This window comes from Macaca fascicularis, chromosome X (genome assembly GCF_037993035.2).
Source record: "Macaca fascicularis isolate 582-1 chromosome X, T2T-MFA8v1.1".
NCBI classification, from domain to species: domain Eukaryota; kingdom Metazoa; phylum Chordata; class Mammalia; order Primates; family Cercopithecidae; genus Macaca; species Macaca fascicularis.
The window spans coordinates 21335954-21361826 of NC_088395.1; the positions used below are offsets into that span (position 1 = coordinate 21335954).

General features: G+C 35.9%; 1 protein-coding gene across 8 annotated transcripts in view; it reads left to right on the forward strand.

The window, feature by feature from the left end:
- CNKSR2 (connector enhancer of kinase suppressor of Ras 2) overlaps positions 1–25873 on the forward strand; it is a 286232-nt gene that overhangs the window by 90385 nt on the left and 169974 nt on the right. For all 8 annotated transcript variants that reach the window (XM_005593153.5, XM_005593154.5, XM_045383816.3 and 5 more), the window contains exon 5: positions 12852–12893. In XM_005593153.5, the coding sequence (XP_005593210.2) occupies positions 12852–12893 (42 nt within the window). The remainder of the gene's footprint in view (positions 1–12851; positions 12894–25873) is intronic.

A 25873-nucleotide genomic window follows, 5' to 3' on the forward strand; every position in this document is an offset into this window, starting at 1 on the left:
ATGTAAAAGACTATAAAATGACTTAAAACTGGTGAAAAACTGAAGTTTTGCTTTCTTTTTAACTTTTAAGCTCAGGGGTACAAGTTCAGGTTTGTCACATAGTGTATGTGTCATGGGGGTTTGTTGTACAGATTATTTCATCACCCAGATATTAAGCTTAGTACCCATTAGTTATTTTTTCTTCTCCTCTCCCTCTTCCCACCCTCCACCCTCCAATAGGCCCCAGTTTCTGTTGTTCCCCTCTATGTGTCCATGTGTTCTCATCATTTAGCTCCCACTTAAAGTAAAAACATGTGGTATTTGGTTTTCTGTTCCTGTGTTAGTTTTCTTTTAACAAAACAAAATTTGCTTTTGTTGTTCTCCAGCTCATTAATTGTGGCCAATACTATATCATAGTATATTTTTCCTCTGAGGAATAAGCAGCTCCTCTCAACATTTTCTACTCCTGACAATATTCTTCATCCTCATCCTTTTTTTTTTTTTTTTGAGATGGAATTTTGCTCTTGTCCACCAGGCTGGAGTACAATGTCACGATCTCAGCTCACTGCAACGCCAGCCTCCTGGGTTCAAGCGATTCTCCTGCCTCAGCCTCCCAAGTAGCTGGGATTACAGGTGTGCACCACCACACCCAGCTAGTTTTTGTATTTTTAGTAGAGACGGGGTTTCACCATGTTGGCCAAGCTGGTCTTGAACTTCTGACCTCAAGTGATTCACCTGCCTTGGCCTCCCAGAGTGCTGGGATTACAGGCATGAGCCACCACGCCCGACTATCCTTAAGCTTCTCCAGATTTGTACCTCCTTGCCCCTGACTGATAAATTTGCCACATTTATTATACTGTTTTAAGAAGATGGAAAGTATTAGATATATTCTTGATTCATTTGTTTTTGCCTTTGGTATCACACTTCAGTTAGCTATTCTCCTTTCTTCAAATTTCTCATGTCAACTCCTCTAATGATACGCTCTGCTTGGTGTGTATATAATACTAGATCTTCCATCTCCTAATACAGTCTCCCAACAAAAATGACAAGAATCATGTTATATAGAGCATACTTATATATTCTTTGCATTTAAAGTCTTTACATCAGCTGAGTTATATAAATGTGCTTCTCTGGATTTTTGTAAATTAACCATATCATGATAAATGCTAAACTGCCTATCTTCTTTTTTTCATCACTTTGACCCTGCTTCTCAAAAAACTATGCTTATGGTTCCTTTCCTACCTTGAAACATTTCTTAGAAGAACAGTTTATATTAGTACTGTTACTTGTACATCTAAACTCCTCACATTGTCTTTTTCAACTACCCCATCTCCATTATTAAATTAAAACTGATTTTTAAAGCTTCTTGCTGTCATTTTTCTCAGACTCTTAAATTAGACACTGTTTTTCCCTTCTCCCTTTCCAAAACTCTTTTCTTATCTCTGTAATAATATCACTTTCTTCATTTAATCCTGGCCATGGGATTAATTCTTCCTCTGGCTCCTAAACAAGCATTGTCTGAGGTTTTATCCTCAGCTGTCTTCTCACCATACATACTCTCTTCTGGTGAAGTCATCATTGTTGTTTTCTTGTAGCTTTAACTATCCCTTCAATGTCAGTATCTCCAAGATCTGGCTCTATTTCCATTCTAATTCAGTTTTATCAAATGCTTGCTATACAATTGGATGTAACACATTCTGTTTCAGCCACTTCTAATTTTATGTGCACAAAATAAAATCGTTTTAATCTCCTCAATTTCCTTTCTCCATCTCTACTGTACCATTCATCCATCCATTTTCTTAGGCTTGAACACTTAGAGTAATGTTTAACTTTCCCTTCTCCATTATTTCTTGTTTATTAATTTGCATATTTGAATTTTTTGTGGATACATAGTAAGCATATATATTATGGAATACATGAGATGTTTTGATGCAGGCATACAATGCATTCATAATCACATCATGGAAAATGAGGTATGCATCCCCTCAAGAATTTGTCTTTCATGTTACAATTCAATTATATGTTTTAAGTTATTTTTAAATGTACAATTAAATTATTATTGACTATAGTCACACCATTGTGCTATCAAATACTAGATCTTATAATTCTTTCTAACTGTATGTTTTTTGTACCCATTACACATCCCCCTTTCTCCTCCACCCCCCTACTGTATTTCCTAGCTTCTGCTAACCATCTTTCTACTCTCTTCTACTATCTTCATAAGTTCAATTATTTTGATTTTTAGATCCTACAAATGAGTGAGAACCTGCCATGTTTGTCTTTAGGTGCCTGGCCTGTTTCACTTAACATAATGATCTCCAGATCCATCGATGCTGTTGCAAATGACTGAATCTCATTTTTAATGGCTGAATAGTACTCCATTGTACTACATTTTCTTTATCCATTCATCTGTTGATAGACACAGGTTGCTTCAAAATCTTGGCCGTCATGAACAGAGCTGCAAAAAGCATGAGAGTGCAGATATCTTTTTAATATCCTGATTTCCTTTTCTTGGGGTATATACCCAGAAGTTGGATTGCTGGATTATGTGGCAGCTGTATTTTTAGTTTTTTAAGGAACCTCCAAACTGTACTCCATCATGATTGTATTAATGTACCTTCCCACCAACAGTGTATGAGGTTCCCTTTTCTCCACATCCTCACCAGCATTTGTTATTGCCTTTTGGATATAAGCCATTTTATCTGGGGTAAGATGCTATGTCATTTTAGTTTCGCTTTACAATTTTTTGATGATCAATGATGTTGAATACTTTTCATATGCCTGATGGCCATTTGTATGTCTTCTTTTGAAAACTGTCTATTCAAATCTTTTGCCCATATTTTAAGCAGATTATTAGATTTTTTTCTATAGCATTGTTTGAGCTCCTTACATATTCTGGTTATCAATTGCTTGTCAGATGGGTAGTTTGCAAATATTTTCTCCCATGTTGTGGCTTGTCTCTTCACTTTGTTAATTGTTTCCTTTGCTGTGCAGAAGCTTTTTAACTTGATGTGATCCCATTTGTCCATTTTTGCTGTGGTTGCATGTGATTTTGGGGTAATACTCAAGAAATCTTTCCAAAGACCAATGTCATAGAGAGCTTCCGCAATGTTTTCTGGCAGTAGTTTCATAGGTTGAGGTCTCAGATTTAAATCTTTAATCCATTTTTATTTGAATTTTGTATATGACAGAAGATACAGGTCTAGTTTCATTCTTATGCCCATGGATATTCAGTTTTCCCAGCACCATACTTTCCACAGTGTATGTCCTTGGCACCTTTGTTGAAAATGTGTTCACTGTAGGTGTGTGGATTTGTTTCTGGGTTGTATACTCTGTTTTACTGGACTCTGTGTCTGTTTTTATGCCAGTACCATGCTGTTTTAGATACTCTATCTCAGTAGTATAATTTGAAGTCAGGTGTTGTGATTCCTTTAGTTGTGTTCTTTTTGCTTAGGATAACTTTGGCTATTCTTTTGTGGTTCCATATAAATTTTAGGATTTTTTTTCTATTTTTTCTATTTCTGTGCAGAATGTCATTGGTATTTTGATAGCGATTGCATTGAATCTGTAGATTGCTTAGGTAGTGTGGACATTTTAACAATATTGATGAATCTAAGAACATGCAATATCTTTTCATTTTTTGGGTGGTTTCTTCCATTTCTTTATCAGTGTTTTATAGTTTCCATTACAGAGATCTTTCACTTCTTTATGTTAATTTCTAGATATTTAATTTTATTTGTAGCTATTGAAAATAGGATTATTTTTGTTTTCTTTTTCAAATTGTTCACTGTTGGCATGTAGAAATGCTACTGATTTTTGTATGTTGATTTTATATCCTGCAACTTTACTAAACTTCATCATCAACTCTAATAGTTTTTTCTTGGAGTCTTTAGATTTTCCCTAATTTAAGATCATTATCATCTGCAAGGAATGGTAATTTGACTTCTTCCTTTCCAATTTGGATACACTTTATTTATTTCTGTTGCCTAATTGCTCTGACTAGGACTTCCAGTACTATGTTGAATAGTAGTGGTGAAAGTGGGCATCCTTGTGTTCCAGATCATAGAAGAAAGGCTTTCAGTTTTTCCTAATTTAGTATGATACTAGCTGTGAGTCTATCATACATGGCTTTTATTATGTTGAGGTATGTTCCTTCTATACTCAGTTTTTTTTGTTTTTGTTTTTGTTTTTGTTTTTGGAGACAGAGTCTCACTCTGTCACCCAGGTTGGAGTACGATGATGCAATCTCAGCTCACTGCAACCTCTGCCTCCTGGGCTCAGGCGATTCTCCTGTCTCAGCCTCCCGAGTAGCTGGGACTACAGGCGTGTGCCGCCATGCCTGGCTAATTTTTTAGTAAAGATGGGGTTTCACCAGTGTTAGCCAGGATGGTCTCGATCTCCTGACCTTGTGATCCACCCACCTTGGCCTCCCAAAGTGCTTAGATTACAGGCGTGAGCCACCGCGCCTGGCTCTATATCCAGTCTTTTGAGGGTTTTTATTATGAAGGGATGTTGAATTGTATCAAATTCTTTTTCAGCATCAATTGAAATGATCCTGTGGTTTTGTCCATCCTTCTTTAGGTATGATGTATCACACTGTTTGATTTTTGTATGTTGAACCATCCTTGCAACCCAGGAATAAATGATGCTTGGTCATTTGAATGATGATTAGACCTTATTAATATATTGTGGAATTTGGTTTGCTCATATTTTGTTGAGGATTTTTACATAAATATTCATCAGATATTGGCCTGTAGTTTTCTTTCTTTGGTATGTCTTTGTCTGGCTTTGGTACCAGGGTAATACTGGCCTTGTAGAATGAGTTTGAATGTTCCCTCCTCCCCCTCTGTTTTTTGGCGTAGATTGAGTAGGATTGGTATTAGTTCTTCTTTAATGTTTGGTAGAATTCAGCAATGAAGCCATTATGTCCCCAGCTTTCCTTTTTGGGAGACTTTTTATTTTTTTATTTTTATTTTTTATCTTATGTTTTTTGAGATGGAGTCTCACTCTGTCGCCCAGGCTAGAGTGCAGTGGTACGATCTTGGCTCACTGCAAGCTCCACCTCCAGGGTTCACGCCGTTCTCCTGCCTCAGCCTCCCTAGTAGCTGGGACTACAGGCGCCTGCCACCACGCCCAGCTAATTTTTTGTATTTTTAGTAGAGATGGGGTTTCACCATGTTAGCCAGGATGGTCTCGAGCTCCTGACCTCATGATCCGCCCATCTCTGCCTCCCAAAGTGCTGGGATTACAGGCGTGAGCCATCGCACCTGGCCTGGGATATTTTTTATTATGGCTTCGATCTCATTGCTTGTTATTGGCCTCCTCAGGTTTTAGATTTCTTCATGGTTAAATTTTGGCAGGTTGTATGTGTCTAGGAATTTGTCTATGATTTTCCAATTTATTGTCATGGATGGATATCACTGCTGCTAGTTATTCAGGGCTCAAGGGCATTTCAGTTAGCAGGTGATGCATGCTGCCTGGACTGGGTCCTTCCCCTTAAGGCAACAGGTTCCCTTTTGACCCAGAGTGTTTCTAGAAATGTCTGTCAGGAGCTAGGGCCTGGAAAGGGGGCCTCAGGACTCTGACTGGTACCCTATCCTGCTGTGGCTGAGCTGGTATCCCAAGATGCAAACAAAGTCTTCCCCACTCTTCCGTCTCCTCTCCTCAAGTGAAAGGAAGGGGCCTTCTTTGGAGCCACAAGCTATGCAACCTGGGGTTAGGGGAGGGTTAATGCCAGTGCTCCTTTAGCCATCCCAGCTGGTATGTCAGTAAGTTGTGTGCCGCCCCCTCAGTCCACTGTCTTTGGGCCCAGCTCAGCACTAGGACTTGCCTAAGAGTTGCTCTCCTTGTGGCCTAGACTGCTTTTGCAGTTTATTTGGGGCCCCACATCACTATAGCACATGGTGGCAAAGCTTGTGGAAACTCAAGTTCAGATCGCTGGGATTGGTGATTGATTCCCCTCTGGTTAGGACTTGTTTAAATGCTCCCTCCATGGGTGAACATCAGCTGAATTTGGTTCAGTTTTGTTTTCTACTATAACAAGGTCAGCGCTGAGTTTAATGCCTCAGAATTACTGGCTTTCTTTCTCCCCTGTGCATAGAAACTCTCATCACCAGGCAGCTGTTGCCCGGGTTCAGGGGAAAGGGGGCATTGGCAATTGAAGACTGTTTTTCCTACCTCTTCAGTGCCTCTTTCAATGATACAAAGTTAAAACTAGGTATTGTGAGTACTCACCTGATTTTTGGTTCTTATGGAAAAGGTTTTTTTTCTATGGGGATAATTGTTAAATCGGTGTCCTTGTTGGGGGCTGGAGGGACAATCTGTGGAGGCTTCTATTCTGCCATCTTGCTCTGTCCCTCTCCCCCACCCATTATTCTTTGTATCTGATCAATCAGTTACCTAATTTTTTCAAATCTTATCTTCATGGCATCCACTTATTTTCATCTCCCTTCCACTATCATAACCTCAGTTCAAGCCCTGATTACATATCACATTTCCTAATGAAAGAATATTCCAACTGATCTTCCTGCCTCCAGTTTATCTCCCTTCCAAATTCCTAGCTTCTTCTAATCATTTTCATGAAACATAAATTTAATCACATACTTCTCATATTCAATTATCTGTGAACACCCCCTTGTATCAGAACAAAGTTCACACTCCTCCACCCTTTCTACAGATAAAACATCCACTTTAGTATGTCTAGGAAGATACACAGCTTTGCAGAGATTCCCATAACTGAGATATGGCACAAAAATTACTCCTAAGGGACTATGAAGAACGGAACAAGAGATGGCTGTGGGAGTTGTTAGCTGGACAAGAACATTTCATCTACACAGACCTCTCAACCCTCACTCACAACTCATATTGCTGTGTATAATCAACTATTATATTAGGTAGACTGCCTTGACTTCAACTCTTCCCAAAGGAAAGTCAAGAGAAATTATAAACTGACTGAGTTAAGTTTTTGAAGGAGATTCAAAATGGAAATTAAATTGTTATAGAAAAATTGAAATTGCTTTTCTTTTAAAACAAAAACAAAAATTTTCTTCAACCTAGCTTTGGTAGTTCTCCATAATATGCCCCGTATTATTTTCTCTGCTTTCTTTCCCACTGCATTTTCGCCACGTAGCTTAAATTTTAACCAAATCAGTCTGCTTACTTCTTATTGACTATGCATTTGTTCAGTGTGTTCACACAGTTTGAAATGTTCTTTCTCCCTAAACCTTCAAATTCCAGATTTGAAAGCCATTTAGGGCCAGGTAAAATATCATTTCCCCCACATAGTTAATCCAGGATTATCAGAATTTATCTCCTTTTTAATGGGATCTTTTGTTAGAATTTATCTTGTCTACCTTTTATTTGTATTTGAATGTTTTCTCCCCTCCTAATTAATGAAATCACGATGGCCAAATACCAAGGGTAATTTATCCGTCATCACATAATAGTATCTGGAACTGAATTGCATTTAGGAGATGACAAAAAACATGTTGGTGAACTGAATTGTGACTTCAATAAATAAATGAATGCAAGGAAGGGAGGAAGGAAGAGAGGAAGTCTGGGAGGGAGGAGAAAATAAAAGAAAGGAAAAGTATAATACTCATTGCTTAAATTAGCCCCTTAGGCATGTAAAGGCATTTTGATAATAATAGAATATGTTGAAGTGTTGAGTATGAAAGTACCATTATCAAAGGTTTACATAGATGGATTATTTATATATTACTTCTAAGTAAAACAATATTTTATATTATTTGTAAAAGAATACAATATATACACAAAAATAAGACATGGAAATTTATGGCATTTATAAAATTTCATGAAATATAATGGTATTATTAGAGATATACACTATTTCCCTTCACTATCTCTCTTCATATATTTACTATTAATAACATATGCACTGTTCTTATTATACAGTTGATGAGAAATATTACTTGTTCTGAGTATTGTGACCCACCAGGTGCTTAAAACTTGTTGACAAAGTATGGAACATCAGTGGCAATATGTAGGAGTAAAAATTGTTCTGTTATTCTGCTCACTATAGCAATTGCATCATTGTTTCACAGAAAGGATAACATTATGATCCTGTGTGGGTGTATAGCTCATCTGTGGGAGGATGTTTCTGTGCATACTTAGTGATCAAAATTCAAGAAACACGCCTCATTTTTATGAATATTTTCTCATTAGGAATTTGGCTCATGTAAATGCATCACATAGTTTGTAGAAGCATTATATGGAAAAGGATAAAGAAGAAATGAAATTTTTTTTTTGCATGTACAATAAAAGCTTGAGCTACTGGAGAGAATTCCTGGGAGTATATAGTATCGTGGCTGTAAACCCAGTCTTTAAAATCTAAATTTAATTCTAACCTAAAAATAACTAGAATGTCAGAGGTGTACCTTTCCACAGCATGAATAGGTTTGTATAGATTTATCCATATGCAATGCTATTTTCTCTTTAAAACTTGAGATATCTTTTGGGAAAGGATTTGGCCCCAAGTATTAATAAAACCCATACTTTAGAAGCAAGTATTTTAAAATCACCTGTTGATGGAGGTAAAATAACTTACTAATAAATAAACCTCCCAAAGTACCTAGAGCTGTTTAAATATTTAGCATGATAAAATGAATGCCATAAAATTACAGCTTAACAAAATATAACATAGTCATTTAGTTTCTATTCTTCTCCCTAATATAAAGTAGCAGGTTAATATGCACTCTCTCTGGTTTTGTTGTTGTTTTTTTTGTTTTGAGGCAGAGTCTCGCTCTGTCACCCAGGCTGGAGTGCAGTGGTGCGATCTTGGCTCACTGCAACCTCTACCTCTCAGGTTCAAGCGATTCTCCTACCTCAGCCTTCCGAGTAGCTGGGATTACAGGCATGTGCCACCACACCCAGCTAATTTTTGTATTTTTAGTAGAGGTGGGATTTCACCATGTTGGCCAAGCTAGTCTTGAACTCCTAGCCTTAAGCGATCCGCCCACCTAGGCCTCCCAAAGTGCTGGGATTACAGGCATGAGCCACTGTGCCTGGCTTCTATTTTTAATATGCTGCATCCTCACCCTTTGTGGAAAGCCTCTGGGTTTCAATAACTGACAAGCCGACCTTGCTGAAAGAAGATAGAGATACAGACAAGTAGAAGCAACTGTTCAACATAGTAAGCTATTGAAGAAAGAAATAAGTTTAATAGGAAAAAATAATCAATGAATTGGGGGAAAGTGTAATCAAACATACAATTCTGTGGATCTGAGAACTATTTGGAGTGAGCTGGCAGATAATGTTATAAAAAGGTTACCAGTTTATGAATTCTATATATTTGATAATTTTGGGATAACTTTGGTGTTCCTGTATCACATGGTAATCCTATAAAATAGATCAAGTGTTTCTTAAAATACCATCTTCATAAATATCATCTTGGAGGCCTCACTCTGAATCAACTAGATCTGTACTTCTGGGAATCTGCATTTTAACCCACCCCTCAAATGATTCTTAATGCAGAAGTAAAATCTGAAAATTACTTAACTGAGTGTAGATTACATTGATTGCTTTTGCAATGATGCCATTATTTTCTCTTTCTGAAGACCCACTGTTTCCAAGACCCAGTTAAAAGCCACCTTTCTTGATTTGTTTTCACACAGAGTTTAGTTTCTTCCTCCTCTGCTCCTCTAGCTCCCATAATTGTGCCTTTGTTACACTAATCAAGAGTATCCCAAATCTCTTAATGCAGATTTAAACTTAACTTTACATACATAAGTGCTGCAAACTTATCAAAAACATTATTTAAAATGTATTTAAATTCATTTTACAAACATTTAGTTTTGTTTATTTTAAATAACAAGTTCTTAATTTTAATATTTATATGTGGCGTTTTTTTGGACTGGTAGAAAAACTTGACCACCTCAATCACCTCATATATCTCCCTTAAACTTTGTCTTTCAGGGTCATGTCAAAATAGTTGAGTGTGCACCAATATTTTGTTCTTCAAATAATCTTAAATCTAGGATCACAGATGTCATCCTTTCTGTCACTAACCCGCAGCTAGTAGAACTTTTTAAAAAGTTTGAAATTTGACTAGAGCAATGTATAGTACAATCCAGTATACTATACATTGAATTTGATTTCCTGTTGAATTTTAATAAAAATATATTAATATCTTGAAATTTTAAATAATTTGCCTTTTATCTATTGATTTGTGTAATTGTGTATCATTTATACTTCTGAAGTTAAAAACACTTAAAACAGCATGAGTACTTTTAAATTCTGTGTTTTAACTTATTTGTGTGAATTCCTATCTCCCTGAACAGCCCTTCTCTTAAAGTCAGGGGCCATGTTTTATTCATCCTTTTATCCCTAGTACGGTTGATTAATATTTGCTGAATCAAGGCGAAAAATATGTCTATTTTATATTGTCTAATTAATATATTCAACATTATTTAAATATTACTAACTATATTTAGATATAGGTAGCATATTTAAAATGTAATATTAATATAGCATCAAACATATATTTAATACTATTTATTGTGTTTCCATACATTGCAGTTATTATCCTTTTAGATGCTCAGATTGTTTCATGTTTGGCCAGGGGGAATCTCTTCCTGTTGAGTCCTGAGTCCTACTAACACAAGAGTCAACTCCTGTGTAGTAATAGTCTTGATATGCTACTCCTAGTAGTCTTTGATAACTTCCTTCTGTCTTGTATCACAGTATAATCCAAGCTCATCTTGTACATTTCCTATTCCAGATCTCAAATCAGCCATTTTCCAAGAAAGCCTGGGAAATGTGGTTTTCAGACCATAAACTCTGGGAAGTGTATCATTACTAGCTAGGTCATTGTTCCTATGCCTTTTCAAGTTGCAGAGCTAAGAAATACATGCATACATATATATATGTATGTACATAGATAATACTTCAAGAGGCGCCAGCATGTTATTTAACTTCTTCAATCTTATATATGTGTCAGCTTTATCCCATGCTAAAAATACTTAACAATGACACTGGAGTGATAGAATGGCAGTCATATAATTGTTCAGTTATTCATCTTACAAAGCACACACAACAGATTCTGCATGACAATAATCACAACACTACCATCTAACATCATATGATTACTGAAAACAGTTTAAGATTATTTTAACAGTTCTTTTTGTTGGATCACACTAGGAATGGGCTAGTAAATTTTTATATTTTAAAGATACTTGAAATAGTTACTTTCTGTATGATTATTATCCACTGCTAGAGTATACATTCAGATCATATTTACTTTTTTCCTTGAAGAGAATCCCTTTGAATGTTTAGTCATACCCTCTGATTCTGGAAGGTAGACAAATAATGGAATTTGCATACATTGCAGCTGAAGCAAGCTATAGAAGCAGCATGCAGAAACTGGGCAACTTACCAACTTTTCCCAGATTATCTCTCCTTTGGCATATGAGTCCTTCAGAAAGACAAGACCCAAATCTTAAGTATTTCTTTGAATTTGTAAAATATACTTAAGTTTTATTTTTAAACCTTTGCCCCTGATCTGAGTATGTATTTCTTCTGACAAGGCATTGTGGTGAAGTTGCATTATCAAAAATTGTGTTGAACAACATTCCTTTTTGTTAAAATTAAATTCGGGAAAAAATGAACTGGAATATCATTTCTTAAAATATTCAGTACTGTGGAAATGGGTGGGTTTGCTTCTTCAAAATTAGCCAAATAATAATTTTATTTTTTGAAGTAAAGTTAGTTTTTTAAAGTTAAAATAGTGATGGCCAGGCGCGGTGGCTCACGCCTATAATCCCAGCACTTTGGGAGGCCGAGTTGGGCCGATCACCTAAGGTTGGGAGTTTGAGACCAGCCTGACCAACATGGAGAAACCCTGTCTCTACTAAAAATACACAAAATTAGCGGGGCATAGTGGCACATGCCTGTAATCCCAGCTACTTGGGAGGCTGAGGCAGGAGAATCGCTTGAACCCAGGAGGCAGAGGTTGCTGTGAACCGAGATTGCGCCATTGCACTCCAGCCTGGGCAACAAGAGCAAAACTCTGTCTCCAAAAAAAAAAAAAAAACTAAAATAGTGACACTAATACATGGTTAAAATGTATTTATCACTTAATGTATGTCAGATTCTATTGATTTATCTCATTTTGTCACTTAATTCTTACAACAGTTTTACCAATATGCCCGTTTTATAAATTTCGTGAGGAAACTGTGCCATAGAAACATTGTCTCTAAGCAAAGATCAGTTTGTTGTATTGCTGCTTATTGTATATCCAGTAACTGCAGGTTAAAAAAAAAAGACCATGGTGGCTTTTGAAAGAATTTTTTGTAATTCCTGGGACTTAAATTTAGGTGAGAACTATGAACTGGGTAATTATTATTAGTAGATGTATTAATTTTAAATGTGTACTATAAAGTATATTTAATAGCTTGCAATAGTTAAAAATATAAAATTATTTGAGATTTTGATAGGACTATTGAAATAAATGTTAGTGTGTTTTTTAATGTTCTAATCGATAATAAATTAGTATTTGAAATGTTAGGGACATTTCAACAAAATACATTTATCACGTGTAAAAGCTTAGATGGAAAATGATTACAATATTTTTTCAATATTTGTTTTTAAAAGTCTACTTAATGTATATTGTCTTTTAGTATGCATTTAAAGGTAGTAAAATTAGAATATACAGTTAAGCAAAAATAAGGATATCCTCTGTTAGTGACCATCAGAGCTAACCATTATTAATATTTTGGTATATAGCATCCCAGATTTTTCCTATTATTTTTGCTTGAATTGTTAAGACTTTTAAAATTATAGTGTAATTTCTAAAAAAATATTTTAAAAGAATGCTTGGTATTTTGAATCTAATGTGTATGGTTTCTTTTTTTCAGGATTGTACTGTATATGAAACAGAGAATAAAATTCTTCACGTGGTGAGTACACTTGGATTTATTTTAATCTTTATTAGAGAATATTTCCTTGATCAACTAGAAGAAGTGAACCATAAGAAAAAAATCTACTGACCATATCAGTTAAGTATAATTTTATAGGAAATCTACAAAAGAATCAAAGCATAACAAATTACGTTAGTTATAACCATTCTATTGTACCTAATAGGAAAAAAAGATACAATATTTTTAAATTGTAATATGTAGCAAGGTTGGAATGTAATAAAAAATTAATAATGTAGAGCAAGGAGAATTTGAAATGAGAATTTCTTTTACTGTTCATCTGTTACAAAAAAAAGATCAGAGAAAGGTATTCTGTTCTATAATGGGTAATTAATCTCTATCATCATTTGGATGAAATACTTTATTAAAAAAATCAAATTTCCTTTGCTCCAATTCTATACTTACCAGATAACCTTTCAAATGGTAATATGGCAATATTTTTGAATCAGTTAATGACTTTACATATATTTTATTACTAGAAATGGACTATGGATACATTTTACTTTGTTGAAAGGCCATCTCCTGTCTTCTTAATGAACAGTTGGCCGCTTTTATTTGTAAATGCATGTCTTGATCAATGCTGGTTTGTCCTAATAACTTCTTCACCTCCGGTGTGTGTGAAATCATGTCATTTCTGCATCTGCCAGGTACTAGGCGGTGAAGATTCATATGTCCGTAAAAGGACATTTGCCTCATTTATTCCTAATATCAGTTTATAAGTTTTATGTTTCTGAAATGTTTGAATATTTATAAAAGAATACTATTTTGTATTTAGAAAAGTAAATACTTTTAAAACGTCTGAATGTATGTATGGAGGGAAATCAGAATATCAGCAGTACAGCATCCCTATTCCTTTTTTGTTATCTACTATAGAAATGGTACTGAATAATCCTCTGCTAATCCTCTCCCCCTCATTGTGCAGTAGGGATGCCCTTTGTGGTTTATAAGAATAGTCTCAGGAGTGGATAATTAATGTATTTTTCTCCTTATTAGTCCAAGAGGGAAAATAATTACAACTCCCTCATGTCGATCTACCTGTAGGGCCTGGAGAATAGAAAGACACTAATATTTATTTAGGGCCTATATATTTCAAGTATTAGCTTAGTTTCTATAAGTGTATTCTCTCATTTAATCCTACTTTTGCAGATGGTGGAACTAAGGGTCACAAATATTAAGTTGTTCAACTATTCAGTTTGAACACAGAATCTCATACCAAAGCCCATGCCCTTTCCAGATCTGGCAGTTGCTACCAATTCTAATTCCCTGAGGCTTTACAAATTGTACTATCTTTTTTCCCATGAAACCCAGGGCTACTGTCTAGCTGTGCCTATTTTGTCAATAACTAAGGAGCATGCACAGAGCCTTTCCCACCTACATTTTATTTTCTCTGAGTGACTGTTTCTTTGGCGTTGAATTTTCTGTGACAATGACTGTTCTTTCTGAAGTATTGAATTTACTGAATTCGACTTTGGTACACTGCTGTGGGTTCTTCATTGTGTTTACTTCAAGGCTGTTATTGAGGTCAGTGTGTGTTAACATTTTTTTCTTTATCAGATTTCTCAGGAGTAATCTCTCCCTGATGTTAGTACCAAAAAGAGCTGTACTTTTCTTTATGCATTGGCTGCTACGAACTTAAGATTAAAATTTGTGGCTCATAATGGACAAGTGCATCTCATGGTATTTGTTTTGTATTTAGCTTCATTCTTGGCTCTAATTTATATACCTGATTTCTTTTTGCCTTGTTTTTCTCAATTAATTTATATATGGTATATATTTTTACATCTGTTGATGTAGCCTTTTCTGTGGAGGAATAGTTCCAGTTACAAATGCACATTTGTGATCAATATTCAGATATCAACAAAGGACATGTAAATAATTTATAGAAAAAGAATCTCTAGAGAACTGTAAAAAATATGAAATTTTATTTCTGAGGAAATTTCAGATTCCACCATATGACAGAATAACAGAAATAAATTTAAATGATGAAAGAAATACTGTGGGATTTCTCTTGTACTAAAGACCTTAAATATCATTTTAATTAATTAGACTAAGGAAAAATCTCTTTGGGGTTATAAAATGATGATTGAAATTTTATTAAATAAAAACCATAATAAGTAATAGCCAAATTTTAAAAGTTCTTAATCACTAACTATTTTTAATTTTAAATAATTTTAAAATAATAAGTAATTTTTAGTTTCTTAAATAAATTCCTAATAATTGACTCATATTGACTTATCTTTCTTAAAAGTCAGATTCTGGGCTACTTGCTATTAGAAATAAGTAACAGCGTAAATAGTACTGAAGGAGTTTAGAAATGAATGCCATATGTTTACCTTGGCAATTTTGCATTCCAGCTAGTGAGAATTTAAAAATCCTGTCTGATGATGATGGCAACAGTGAATGGCATTAACCAAATCAGTTCGTCTCAGAAAGCACTTGTCTTTTCATGTTATTCTTCTACTTCCCATCCTGACCGTTTTATACAAAGATTACCCAGCCTTTACTAAAAGGTTGTATGTATACTTGTATATTACTTTTCTCACAAGAATAGTTAATTTTTTGGAATAATAAAATAGTATACAGTACCACTTAGTATATGATGCTAAAGAAAATTTCTAGAACAAGTATCTTTCCAGATCTCTATAGTGTAGAAGAAATAACTTTGAGTCTAAAAACCCGTGTCTGAATCCTAATTCTACCGTTTTCTATCTCGGTGAGCTGAATCAAGTGATGTTCTTGAGAGTTTGTTCTAATTATGTAAAATGGGGATATTAATATCTTTCATGAATGATTGTTGCTAGGAGAAAAAAGTAAATTTTCTAGACAGAGCTTTATAATCTGGTAGTCCTCTTTCTAGTATTTATTTATTTATTTAGGTTATATCTCATTATTTAGGTTTTTTGTTGTTGTTGGTTGGGTTTCTTTTTTTTGAGACAGTCTTGCTCAAGCTGGAGCTTATACACCCAGGCTGGAGTACAGTGGCATGATCTCGGCTCACTGTGAGTTCCATCTCCCAGGTTCACGCCATTCTCCTGCCTCAACCTCCCGAGTAGCTGTGACTACAGGTGCCCGCCACCACGCCCGGCTAATTTTTTTGTATTTTTTAGTAGAGACAGGGTTTCACCCTGTTAGCCAGTATGGTCTGGATCTCCTGACCTCGTGACCCACACACCTCGGCCTCCCAAAGTGCTGGGATTACAGGCATGAGCCACCGCACCCGGCCTATTTACGGTTTTTAATTTCCTCTTTCTCTCCTTTTTATATGCACCAGAAAATCAAAAGCCTGAGTTTTTATATAGCTTGTTTAGGATGAAATTGTGAGTTAGTTTTAATGTTTTCCTTGTTTCTATGATACTCAAATATTCTAAGTACAATATGATTTATAATGGCTCCTTTTCAAAGATGAATTAATATGTATTCTATATGAGCATCTTAGCCTGGGTTCTTTCTGGAAAACAGAGCCTACAACAAAGGCTTGAATGCAGATAGTTTATGTTGATTAGTTATCCCAAGGCACAGAAGAGACACTGGGAAGGAGAATCAATATGGATTCTAGAATTGTTCACCACTATAGGGAACTGAAGTTCAATCCCATCAGGACCTTCTGAGAAGCCCTGTAGAATGTGCCTCAGAATTGTCCAACCTGACTGACAAAGATTGAAGAGGGAGAATGTATCTGCTGGCACTAATCCAATTATCCCATTGGTCAAAGATTGCTCCTTGGGATGTTAACTCTCACACTACCAGGTTTTTGGAGGTACCAGAGACCTCTAGGACAGAAAGCAAAGGTAGTACAACTGAAGTGAAGCAGATTGCCACAGCAGTAGCTGGAGAAAAAGTGGGCTGAGTGGGGAGTCTAGTACAATGAAGCGCCTCTAAGTGGCAATCCAAATTTTAAAGTATTTTGGATCACGTAAAGTATCCTGATAGTGATTGACATCAAGATCTGCATAACTCACAAAAGCAGGCTTCAAAACAATAGATATAGCATAACATTTGTGTAAAAAAGCAATGTATTTATAGTGAAGAAAATAATTTGAAGAACTATGCAATAGACTTAATGTTGGTTGCCTTTGCAAGGAATAGGATAAATTTTAGGGGCATTAACTTTAAATTATGTGTTTGTATAATGGTTAAATATAGCATAACAAATATGTGTTAATCAGAAAAAGAAAGTACTAAAATATCTGTAGAAATGCCTGAATAGCAGCCCAAAATCTAGATTAAAAATGAGTATTTTATAGTTAGATACAATGAATTAGATCCACTACTTGATAGCACAACAGAGTAACTGAGGGACTACAGTCAGCAATAATTTGTTGTACATTTTAGAGTAACTGAGGGAGTATTACTGGAATGTTCATAACACAAAGAAATGATAAATGTTTGAGGTGATGGATACCCCCATTTACCCTGTTGTAATTATTACACATTGTATGCCTGTATCCAAATATCTAATGTACTCCATAAATACCTAATGCATACCTACTATGTACCCAGAAATCTTTTCTAAAAGATAAGTATTTTTAACAAATGAGTAAGAGTTTCAAATGGGTAAGGAGTGAAAACAGTGCTAGTAGCCAACCATTGACTAACCTAAAGAACATGGCTGAAATCTTTCTAATGCCAGGCAGATTTAGAATCCTATGTAATATATTAATAGTTCTTAGGAACCTCTTCACTTTAGTACATTGGACTGTGAGTTAAATAGGTTTTTAGAATATCCCCAGTGATGGCTGCCGTTTAGAAGGAACAAGGAGACCCCAGATTACTGAATAGAGATTATAGTAGCTTGAGATAGGCACTAGAACATCAACTGTCTTAGCCTAAACCCTACCCCTAAATCTTTATTTTGTCCAGAGGATAGGGAAGGCAATTTTCAAGAGGAAGGAGAACTTATCACTTATGAAAACTTGTTATAGCCCAGGAATTCCACAAGGCAGTACAAGTTGAGTGTCCCTTATCTGAAATGCTTGAGATTAGAAGTGTTTCGGATTTCAGATTTTTTGGATTTGGGAATATTTGCATGATATACTTAACAGTTGAGTGTCACTAATCTGAAAATACTAAACCAAAATGCTCCAATGAGTGTTTCCTGTTGAGCATCATGTGAGTGCTCAAAAAGTTTCTGATTTTCGGATTAGAGATACTCAACCTGTACAAGCATCAGAGTGCCTTTCAACACGTGAGCAAACTGAGAGAGCTGAGGTTGTGAGGTGGTGTGTCTTTCCCTGAAATAGATCTGTATTTAAGGATGAGTAAAGAAAAAGAATGGGAAAGAGTAGAGGAAGTATCCTCTAACATATTAGAAGAAAATCCTTCCACATGAAGTAGGTTTATTATGAACACTTGTTTAATTATATTATGAGCCAAAAGATATTACCTGTGTTAAATAAGAATACCATACTATAAAGAAGGTAAGGTCACTATAAACTGAGAGCAAATGAACTAAGAAAATAGTACATTAAACTAACAACAGGGAAGCAGAAAATAAACCATGGAGAAAGCATGTATCTTCCCAATTTTTTTTCAATTAATTTGCATTTCTTTCATAATGAAAAAGTATAAAAGTATATATTTATTCCAGTATAGTTAGAATTCTGATTGCTCTTAATGGATGATTTTATGTTACATATATTGAACTAGTCAGAAGGGACTTGGACAACCCTTAGGCTAGATTTTCGTTCACTTTCCTCACCTTTAAAATTAGAGAGAGTCTTCCTGCTTAAAATCAGAAAGAAGTAGGCTGTGAAGACCAAAATCCCTGGTGGGAAGGGAGATTGGTTGCAGTGTTGGGCAGGGATGTCTGTTAATATGAAGTGTGAGAATGAATAAAAGGAGACTGAACAGCTTGGGTTTCCTTGGAATTTGCCATTAAGTATAATGGAACAGACAATAGAATACAATCATAAAGGACAAAAGGCAATACAGATAATCAATGTAGTATATATCTCAGTGATTATCGACTAAAGATAATGTTATGTTTCACTTCTATTGATCTGATCTTTTCATTCCAGTTAGGTTTTGTTCTGGATTACACTTTCTCTGGCAGTTTGGAGCCCATCTGTTTTGCTCTGTGCAGATCCTTGTTTTACATAATAAATGAGTTACAGAGAATCTGGAATTTTCTGTTCTGTACTCTACTTACTCCTCACTCCTGCCTTTCAGTACAGCCTTTCAGTCTGGAGTGATAAGCTCTCCTGAGAAGTCATTTCAGAGCTTGTGTTTTAGCAGACTTCCTCTGCTTGTCTCTGCCCTGCCACTCTCATTGGTGAGCCTGGAACACTTGTCGGCTTTGATTAAACTCATGGAAATCCCAGGCCAGGCATAAACATTAAGGTCACATTGTTTAAATCAGATTGTTCTGAGCTCAAAAACACCTTTTACATTAGCCAAAGGTATGACCTTGTATATGGCACTTTGTATTTTAGCATTTTACCCCATTGTTTTTGTAAATATAATAAATATAGCAAATACCTATTTTATTATTTTAGTGCTAATATTATCTTCTAATTATATAGTACTTTACAGTTTACAGAACATTCTCAGGAATGCTTTCTTCTCTTCTTTCTGTCTCTTTTTTTTTCCTCCAAGCTATTTTTTTCTTTTGTTAATTTAGGTTTGATCATGAATTAGGCTTATTTTAGCATGTTAAGTATTTGTTTTATTTCATAAACATTCTGTGTAATTTTTTCCTTTCTTTAAATTTATGAATTCCTTGCCCTTAAACTCCATCTGTAGTGAGATTATTATGTCTTCTGTGCTATCCAGACTAGAAATAGCTTAAACTGCATAGAGCCAACAGTTAGATGTAAGAGAGGAGCGTGGAGGAGAAAGTAAAGGGCTCATTTTAATCTTTGCCCTGACATCTATATCATATCATTTATAGAAGTATAGCTTTCCTATTCTGATGGATCAAAACCTTGAGGATATGTTTAAGTACTAGGGTAGCAGCATGCCCCAAAATGAAATAAAAGTGATCATATTAATGTTAATATCTTATCTTTAGAGATTTCTTGAAAACAGTGGTACTCTAGTGACTTAAAAATCCCTAAAGATAATTTTAACTGGTCTTCAGGAGGTCTCTGATGCTGTGATGAGGCAGCTTTTGCCAGTCGTAGCCCAGACTCTTCTAAAAGCTATGATCTTGGTCCAAATGCAAACTGAATTTTTTTTCAGTATGGTTGAGATTTTGGTGGTAACTGTAGCATTTGAACATGTAAATTATGGTCAGTCTCACTAAAACATCAACTCTAATACTGAGTTTTATAGATGAAAAGCGTAAGATGCTTCTTTATGTTTTCGAAGTTAAGGTGACCCTTCTATCTCAGCCCCCTTTATTATCTTTGCGGTTAGCCTGAAGAAATGTGCTAACAATATTGCTGAAATAGGCATTGGACTCTTTGGTGTTATATTACATTATTTTCAGATTTTGACACTTTGGCGGTTAATTGCATTGCAAATTATTTTAACTATAAATTCTCCACAATGATGCTTCATGCAGGAAAGGAAAAAGGAGAAATCCAGATATAACATGATAGAGGTAGAAAATGTTTGTCTTTCCTGGGACAAAAAGAAAATGTGTGTGGCCTATACGAAGAATTAAAATAATCTGGTTTTACTGTTTCTGATTATGATTTAGATAAACATTTTATAAGGCAGTATATTTATTTATATAGGTGTTCTTGCTAACATTACATTTGCTGAACACATTATGCATTGCAAAATGCTTTCATATTCATACTGACTCTGAGAGTACAATTCTTGTCCTCACAGTAATATTCATTTTTGCTGGAGAGTCAAGTGAGGTAGAATAATATAGTAGAAAGAGCACCAATCTGAGAGTTAAAAGGATAGGTGTCCTGACCCCGTTCTGGCATTTACTAGCTGTAAACAAGCTAAGTTAGCCTTTCTGACTAAGTTGAGGCCTTGGAGTATCTGTGACTTTTAAGGTCTAAATGCCATAATTCTTAGATGACAAATTCATAAGATATTAGAAAGCAGTATGGCCACATAAAGTGATAAATTGAAGGACTGTCTTTATTTGAGACCACTCTATATATGACCAAGGACACTATATATTTGTAAAAATAAAGTTAGATGGCACATATTCAGTTTTGATACATGGATATATTGCATAGTGGTGAAGTCTGGGCTTTTAGTGTAGCCATAACCTGAATGGTGTACACTGTAACCATTAAGTCATTTCTCACCCCTTACCCCCTCCCACCCTTCCACTCTTCTAAGTCCCCAGTGTTTATCATTTCACAGTCTATGTCCACATGTATACATTTTTTTTAGCTCTCACTTATACGTGAGAACATGTGGTATGTGACTTTCTCTTTCTGAGTTATTTCACTTAAGGTAATGGCCTCCAGTTCCATCCATGTTGCTGCAGAAGACATGATTTTATACTTCTTATGGCTGAGTAGTGTTCCATGGTGTGTATACACACACACACACACACACACACACACACACACACACACACACAGAGACATATATGTACACACATATATATCACATTTTAATCCAGTCTGTTGATGGACACTTAGCTTATTTACTTCCTTATCTTTGCTGTTGTGAATTTTGATATAATGATTTATTTTCCTTTGGGTAGATACCTAGTAGTGAGATAACTGGATCAATGCTGTACATTTTTTTAAAGTACAGTTACAGTCACTGTCAATGTAAAGATTTCTTTAACAAGGTAATTGAATCAGTCTGGAAACAGAAGCCACACAGTAACTTAAAGGAAGTTTGATATAAATAATTATAAATTATGATAAGAAATACCTGCGAACAGGTAAAGAACGCCCTAAACCATGTCCTACAACTGAGAAATAGTACCCAAGGAAGGATATCTTTTAAGTGGAACACCCTTCCCAAGGCTGAGAAGGTGTGGCTGCAGCTTCACTGGGTTGCCTAGATCAGAGCTTATCCTCAGTTGCCAGGCAAGTGGAAGACAGCCTTCAAGGATGTAGGCAAGTGATATTGCTGGGAAGGTTCACAGCAAGAGTTAGGATGATGCTGTGAGTAAGAGGTCTGGAGAGCATGTTGAGATAGCCTCAGGATGGTGATCACTGAGCCCAGGCTGAGGCTGCAACGTCACTGTGGGACTACATGATCTAGACATGCGGCTGGGGCACAGCACTACCGATATCCCCACACACATGTACTGCTAGTGGACCCTGCAATAGGAGCAGGAAAAAATAAAAGAAAGCCCATGGGAACCTAGAAGCCTTCTTCTCCTTGCAGTGTCCCTCCACTGCCCTCTATTGACAAAAACTTAACATTGTGCTTACTGTACAAGATAAATGCTTAGAGTCCAATCCATTGTCACAGAGCAATCTCTAAAGGATGAATTTAGAGCTGAGAGCCACAAAACTCATAACTGACACAGTGTGGTTAGCTCTTACCTCCATAAAACTACATATAGCTGCTTCACATTTCTCAACTGTAAGTGAAGACATCGCTCCCAGGTCTCTGCCGTTTGTTCCCTATTTATCCATAAAGTGTATGTGTGTGTGTGTGTGTGTGTGTGTGTATATATATCTATGTATAGTGCCTTAAATTTCCAGAAGCTTATCTAATTATAATGAACTGCTTCACTCTTGCTTTTTGAATATAAAATCCAAACTAAAATCAAAACACTTTTCTAATAACCTACATCTTAGATGAGCTATCAATATGTCCAGTCTGTTCTTTTTCTTGAACCTGAAAGTCGTGTGTCCTCTAATGAGTGATCTCTCGTCTTCTTTGGAACCTGCCACAAGTCTGCTTGTCTCTGTTTCCTGCCTATGAAACAGCAGATAAATAGAATTGAGATTGTCCCAGATCCAATTCTGGTTTCCAGCTTACTCTATTTCCCTATCAGAAGGGAGAGTAGTGGTGGAGCCTCTTGTCCCAACTCTTAATTCATACCAGATTGTTTCAGGTAAGTAGCTGAAAGCAGGTTGGAAGTGTCATGGGTCCACTTCTTGCTCATCAAAGGAGGTGTACATTTGGGACTGACATTTTCTCACTGTTTTGGCATTGACCTTATTCTTAGTTGATTATTATTTTAAAGTGCAATTTTTAGGCTGTATTATTATCTCAATGTTGGGCTTATTAGGCATTAAAATATTTCATAGTTACATGCCAATGTTGAAAGCACAGTGGTTAAGCAAGCAGGAACTGAAGCAAAACTGCCTGGCTGTAACTTGGCTCTGCCATTTAAAAGTTGAGTGACCTTGAGCAAGTTTTTAACATCTTTGTGCCTCCATTCCTACATCTGTACAATAGCGATAATTGTACAGATTATCGCTACCTTAGGGAGGTTGTGGGGGTTAAATTTGTTAATACGTGTAAATGACTTAGAAGAATACTTAAAATATAGTAAGCTCTCAATAAATATCAGTTATTGTTTCATTTAGTCATCCTCACAATACAGTGAGATCAGTATTATTTTTATCCCAATTGTATACATAAGGAAACTTGAGGCACAGAAAAGGATTAAGCAACTTTCCCCAGATCTTGGAGCTAGTAAGTGGTGAAGTTACTATTCAGTCTGAGGCTTTTAATCACTATACTATAGCTGACTCTATAGATGACCTCGAAATCTAATTTTAAGGTCATAAATTATAGACATTTAATTTCAGTGACTTTCTTTTATGTCTTTCTATTGGTAATTTTCCTTTGGCATTCATGGTAGACAGGATTCTGAGATGACCCCCAGGACTCCTGTCCCCTGGTATATAATTGCCTTCTTCTTCAGTGTGGTTGAGACCAGGGAATATGATGAATTTCACTCTCATGATTAGGTTTTGATCTATGGCAAATGTGAAGGAATTTCAAGGATATATTTAAGGTCTCTTGTCAGTTGACTTTAATATACTTAAAAGGGAGATTATCTTGGTGGGCCTGAACTTATCATGTGAGCCCTTTAAAACAAGATTCAGAGGAGGCAGATATTCTCTTGCTGGCCTTGAAGAAATCAGCTGCCATGTTGTGAGAGGACCTGTGGAGGGAGTCACACAGTGAGGACCCGAGGACGGCCTCTGGGAATTGAGAACAATCTCCAGATGACAGCCAGCAGGAAAGTGGGGACCTCAGTCATACAGCCACAAGGAAATGAATTCTGCTGACAACCTGAATGAACTTGAAAGCAGATTCTTCCTTACTTACACCTCCCTGTAGGAATACAGCCAAGTTGACACCTTGGTTTCTGCTTGTGAGACCAGGAACTGGTTCCAGTGCCTGGACTCCTGCGCCATGGAAACTGAGAATATGTGTTTCTTTAAGCCTCCAACCTTGTAGTAATTTGTTACACAGCTATAGATACCTAATACAGTATCATTAATTTAAATTTCAACTCAAAAAGAACAAAAACAAAAAATGCATTTTTTTTGTAGTTTATGTAAAAATTTATTTGACCAAAATGTAGAAAAAGTGATACTATTAAATATGATACAGTTGCAAGAATCTAAAGAAAAGTGTGGATTTGATTCCATTGCACAATTTGCTAGTGTATTTCCTGGGTAGTGTGGTGCTGATCCTTGATGTGATGTTCTTTTGCGTATTTCCTTCATTCTAAAGTTGTTCTCTGGCCGGACGCGGTGGCTTTCGCCTGTAATCCCAACACTTTGGGAGGCCAGATCACTTGAGGTCAGGAGTTCGAGACCAGCCCAGCCAACATGGCGAAACCCTGTCTCTACTAAAAATACAAAAATTATGGTGACACCTGCCTGTAGTCTCATTTACTCGGGAGGCTGAGGCAGGAGGATCACTTGAACCCAGGAAGTGGAGGTTGCAGTGAGCCGAGATCGCACCACTGCACTCCAGCCTGGTCAACAGAGTGAGACTCCATCCCAAGAAAAAAATAAAAATAAAGTTGTTCTCTGAAGAGCAAATGTCTCATTCCAGTAATGACCCACTCAGCTGGAATATGGTGGAGTTCAGTCCAATTCAGGTCAACCATATCCAAAAGACTACAAGTCATTCATAAGTTGAGCAAAAGAGTTTCTATCTATTAGCAGAAAGGGCCTCTCTGGCAGCAGAGATTAAAAATTGGCCCAAAAAATGCGTTTTTTAAAGCCAGTAAGAGACTAGTAGCCAGCAGAGAATAAATATAAAAACAATTCTTTTGAGAATTTAAATGTAAGGTACTATATTGCCTCGTAACTTATTTGATTCATGTCTTATTTATTATAAAGACTTTTTTGACTAAAGGCAACAACGTGTCATTGTGAAAAGAGCATTTGGCTAAACATCAGCACTTCCGGGTTTTAGTCTTGACTTTTCCATTAACTTTGTTGTGTGACTTGTGCATGTCACTTAACCTCTCATGGATCCCTAAGTGTCATTCAGGAAGATTGAACAAAATGATTTCAAATCATCTGTCTCAAAATTCTATGAATATAAGGATTTAAGTAATTAGAAGCTTGTAGTAACAGGACTAACACTGTCAATAAACTTTAGGACCTTTAAGTTTTAATGTGGGAAAATGTAAGAAATTAGGAGGAAGTGATGCTTTTAAGATAATAAATTTTGACTTACTAATTTTAATGCATAATAGGCTCTTAGGGGTCGTTGCTTCTTTTCTGTTATCAGGAACACAAGGGCAGCATGCTCAATGTCAGTGATGTTAAGCACAAAACCAAATACATTAGCAGAAACACTGTCCCACGCTATGAAATCCTTGAGTGTGGTAGTTGGCATTTGAATCATGTAACAGACATTTAGTGATTGTTGAAGGTATGAATGGCTTAATGAAGGCTGGTGATTTTTGTTGTGTTTTTCCCCATCATGAAAGTTTGACATGTAAAGGGACTGTAGGAGTTTTCCAGGCCTTATTGGGATGAAGTTCACAAGACCTTTATTTACTTGCAACTATTTGCTTTCTGAAGCTATTTGAAAATCTTAATCTTTGCTGTATATAAATATAATTTTAATATTGGGTTAAAATTGGAATTTTATTCTAT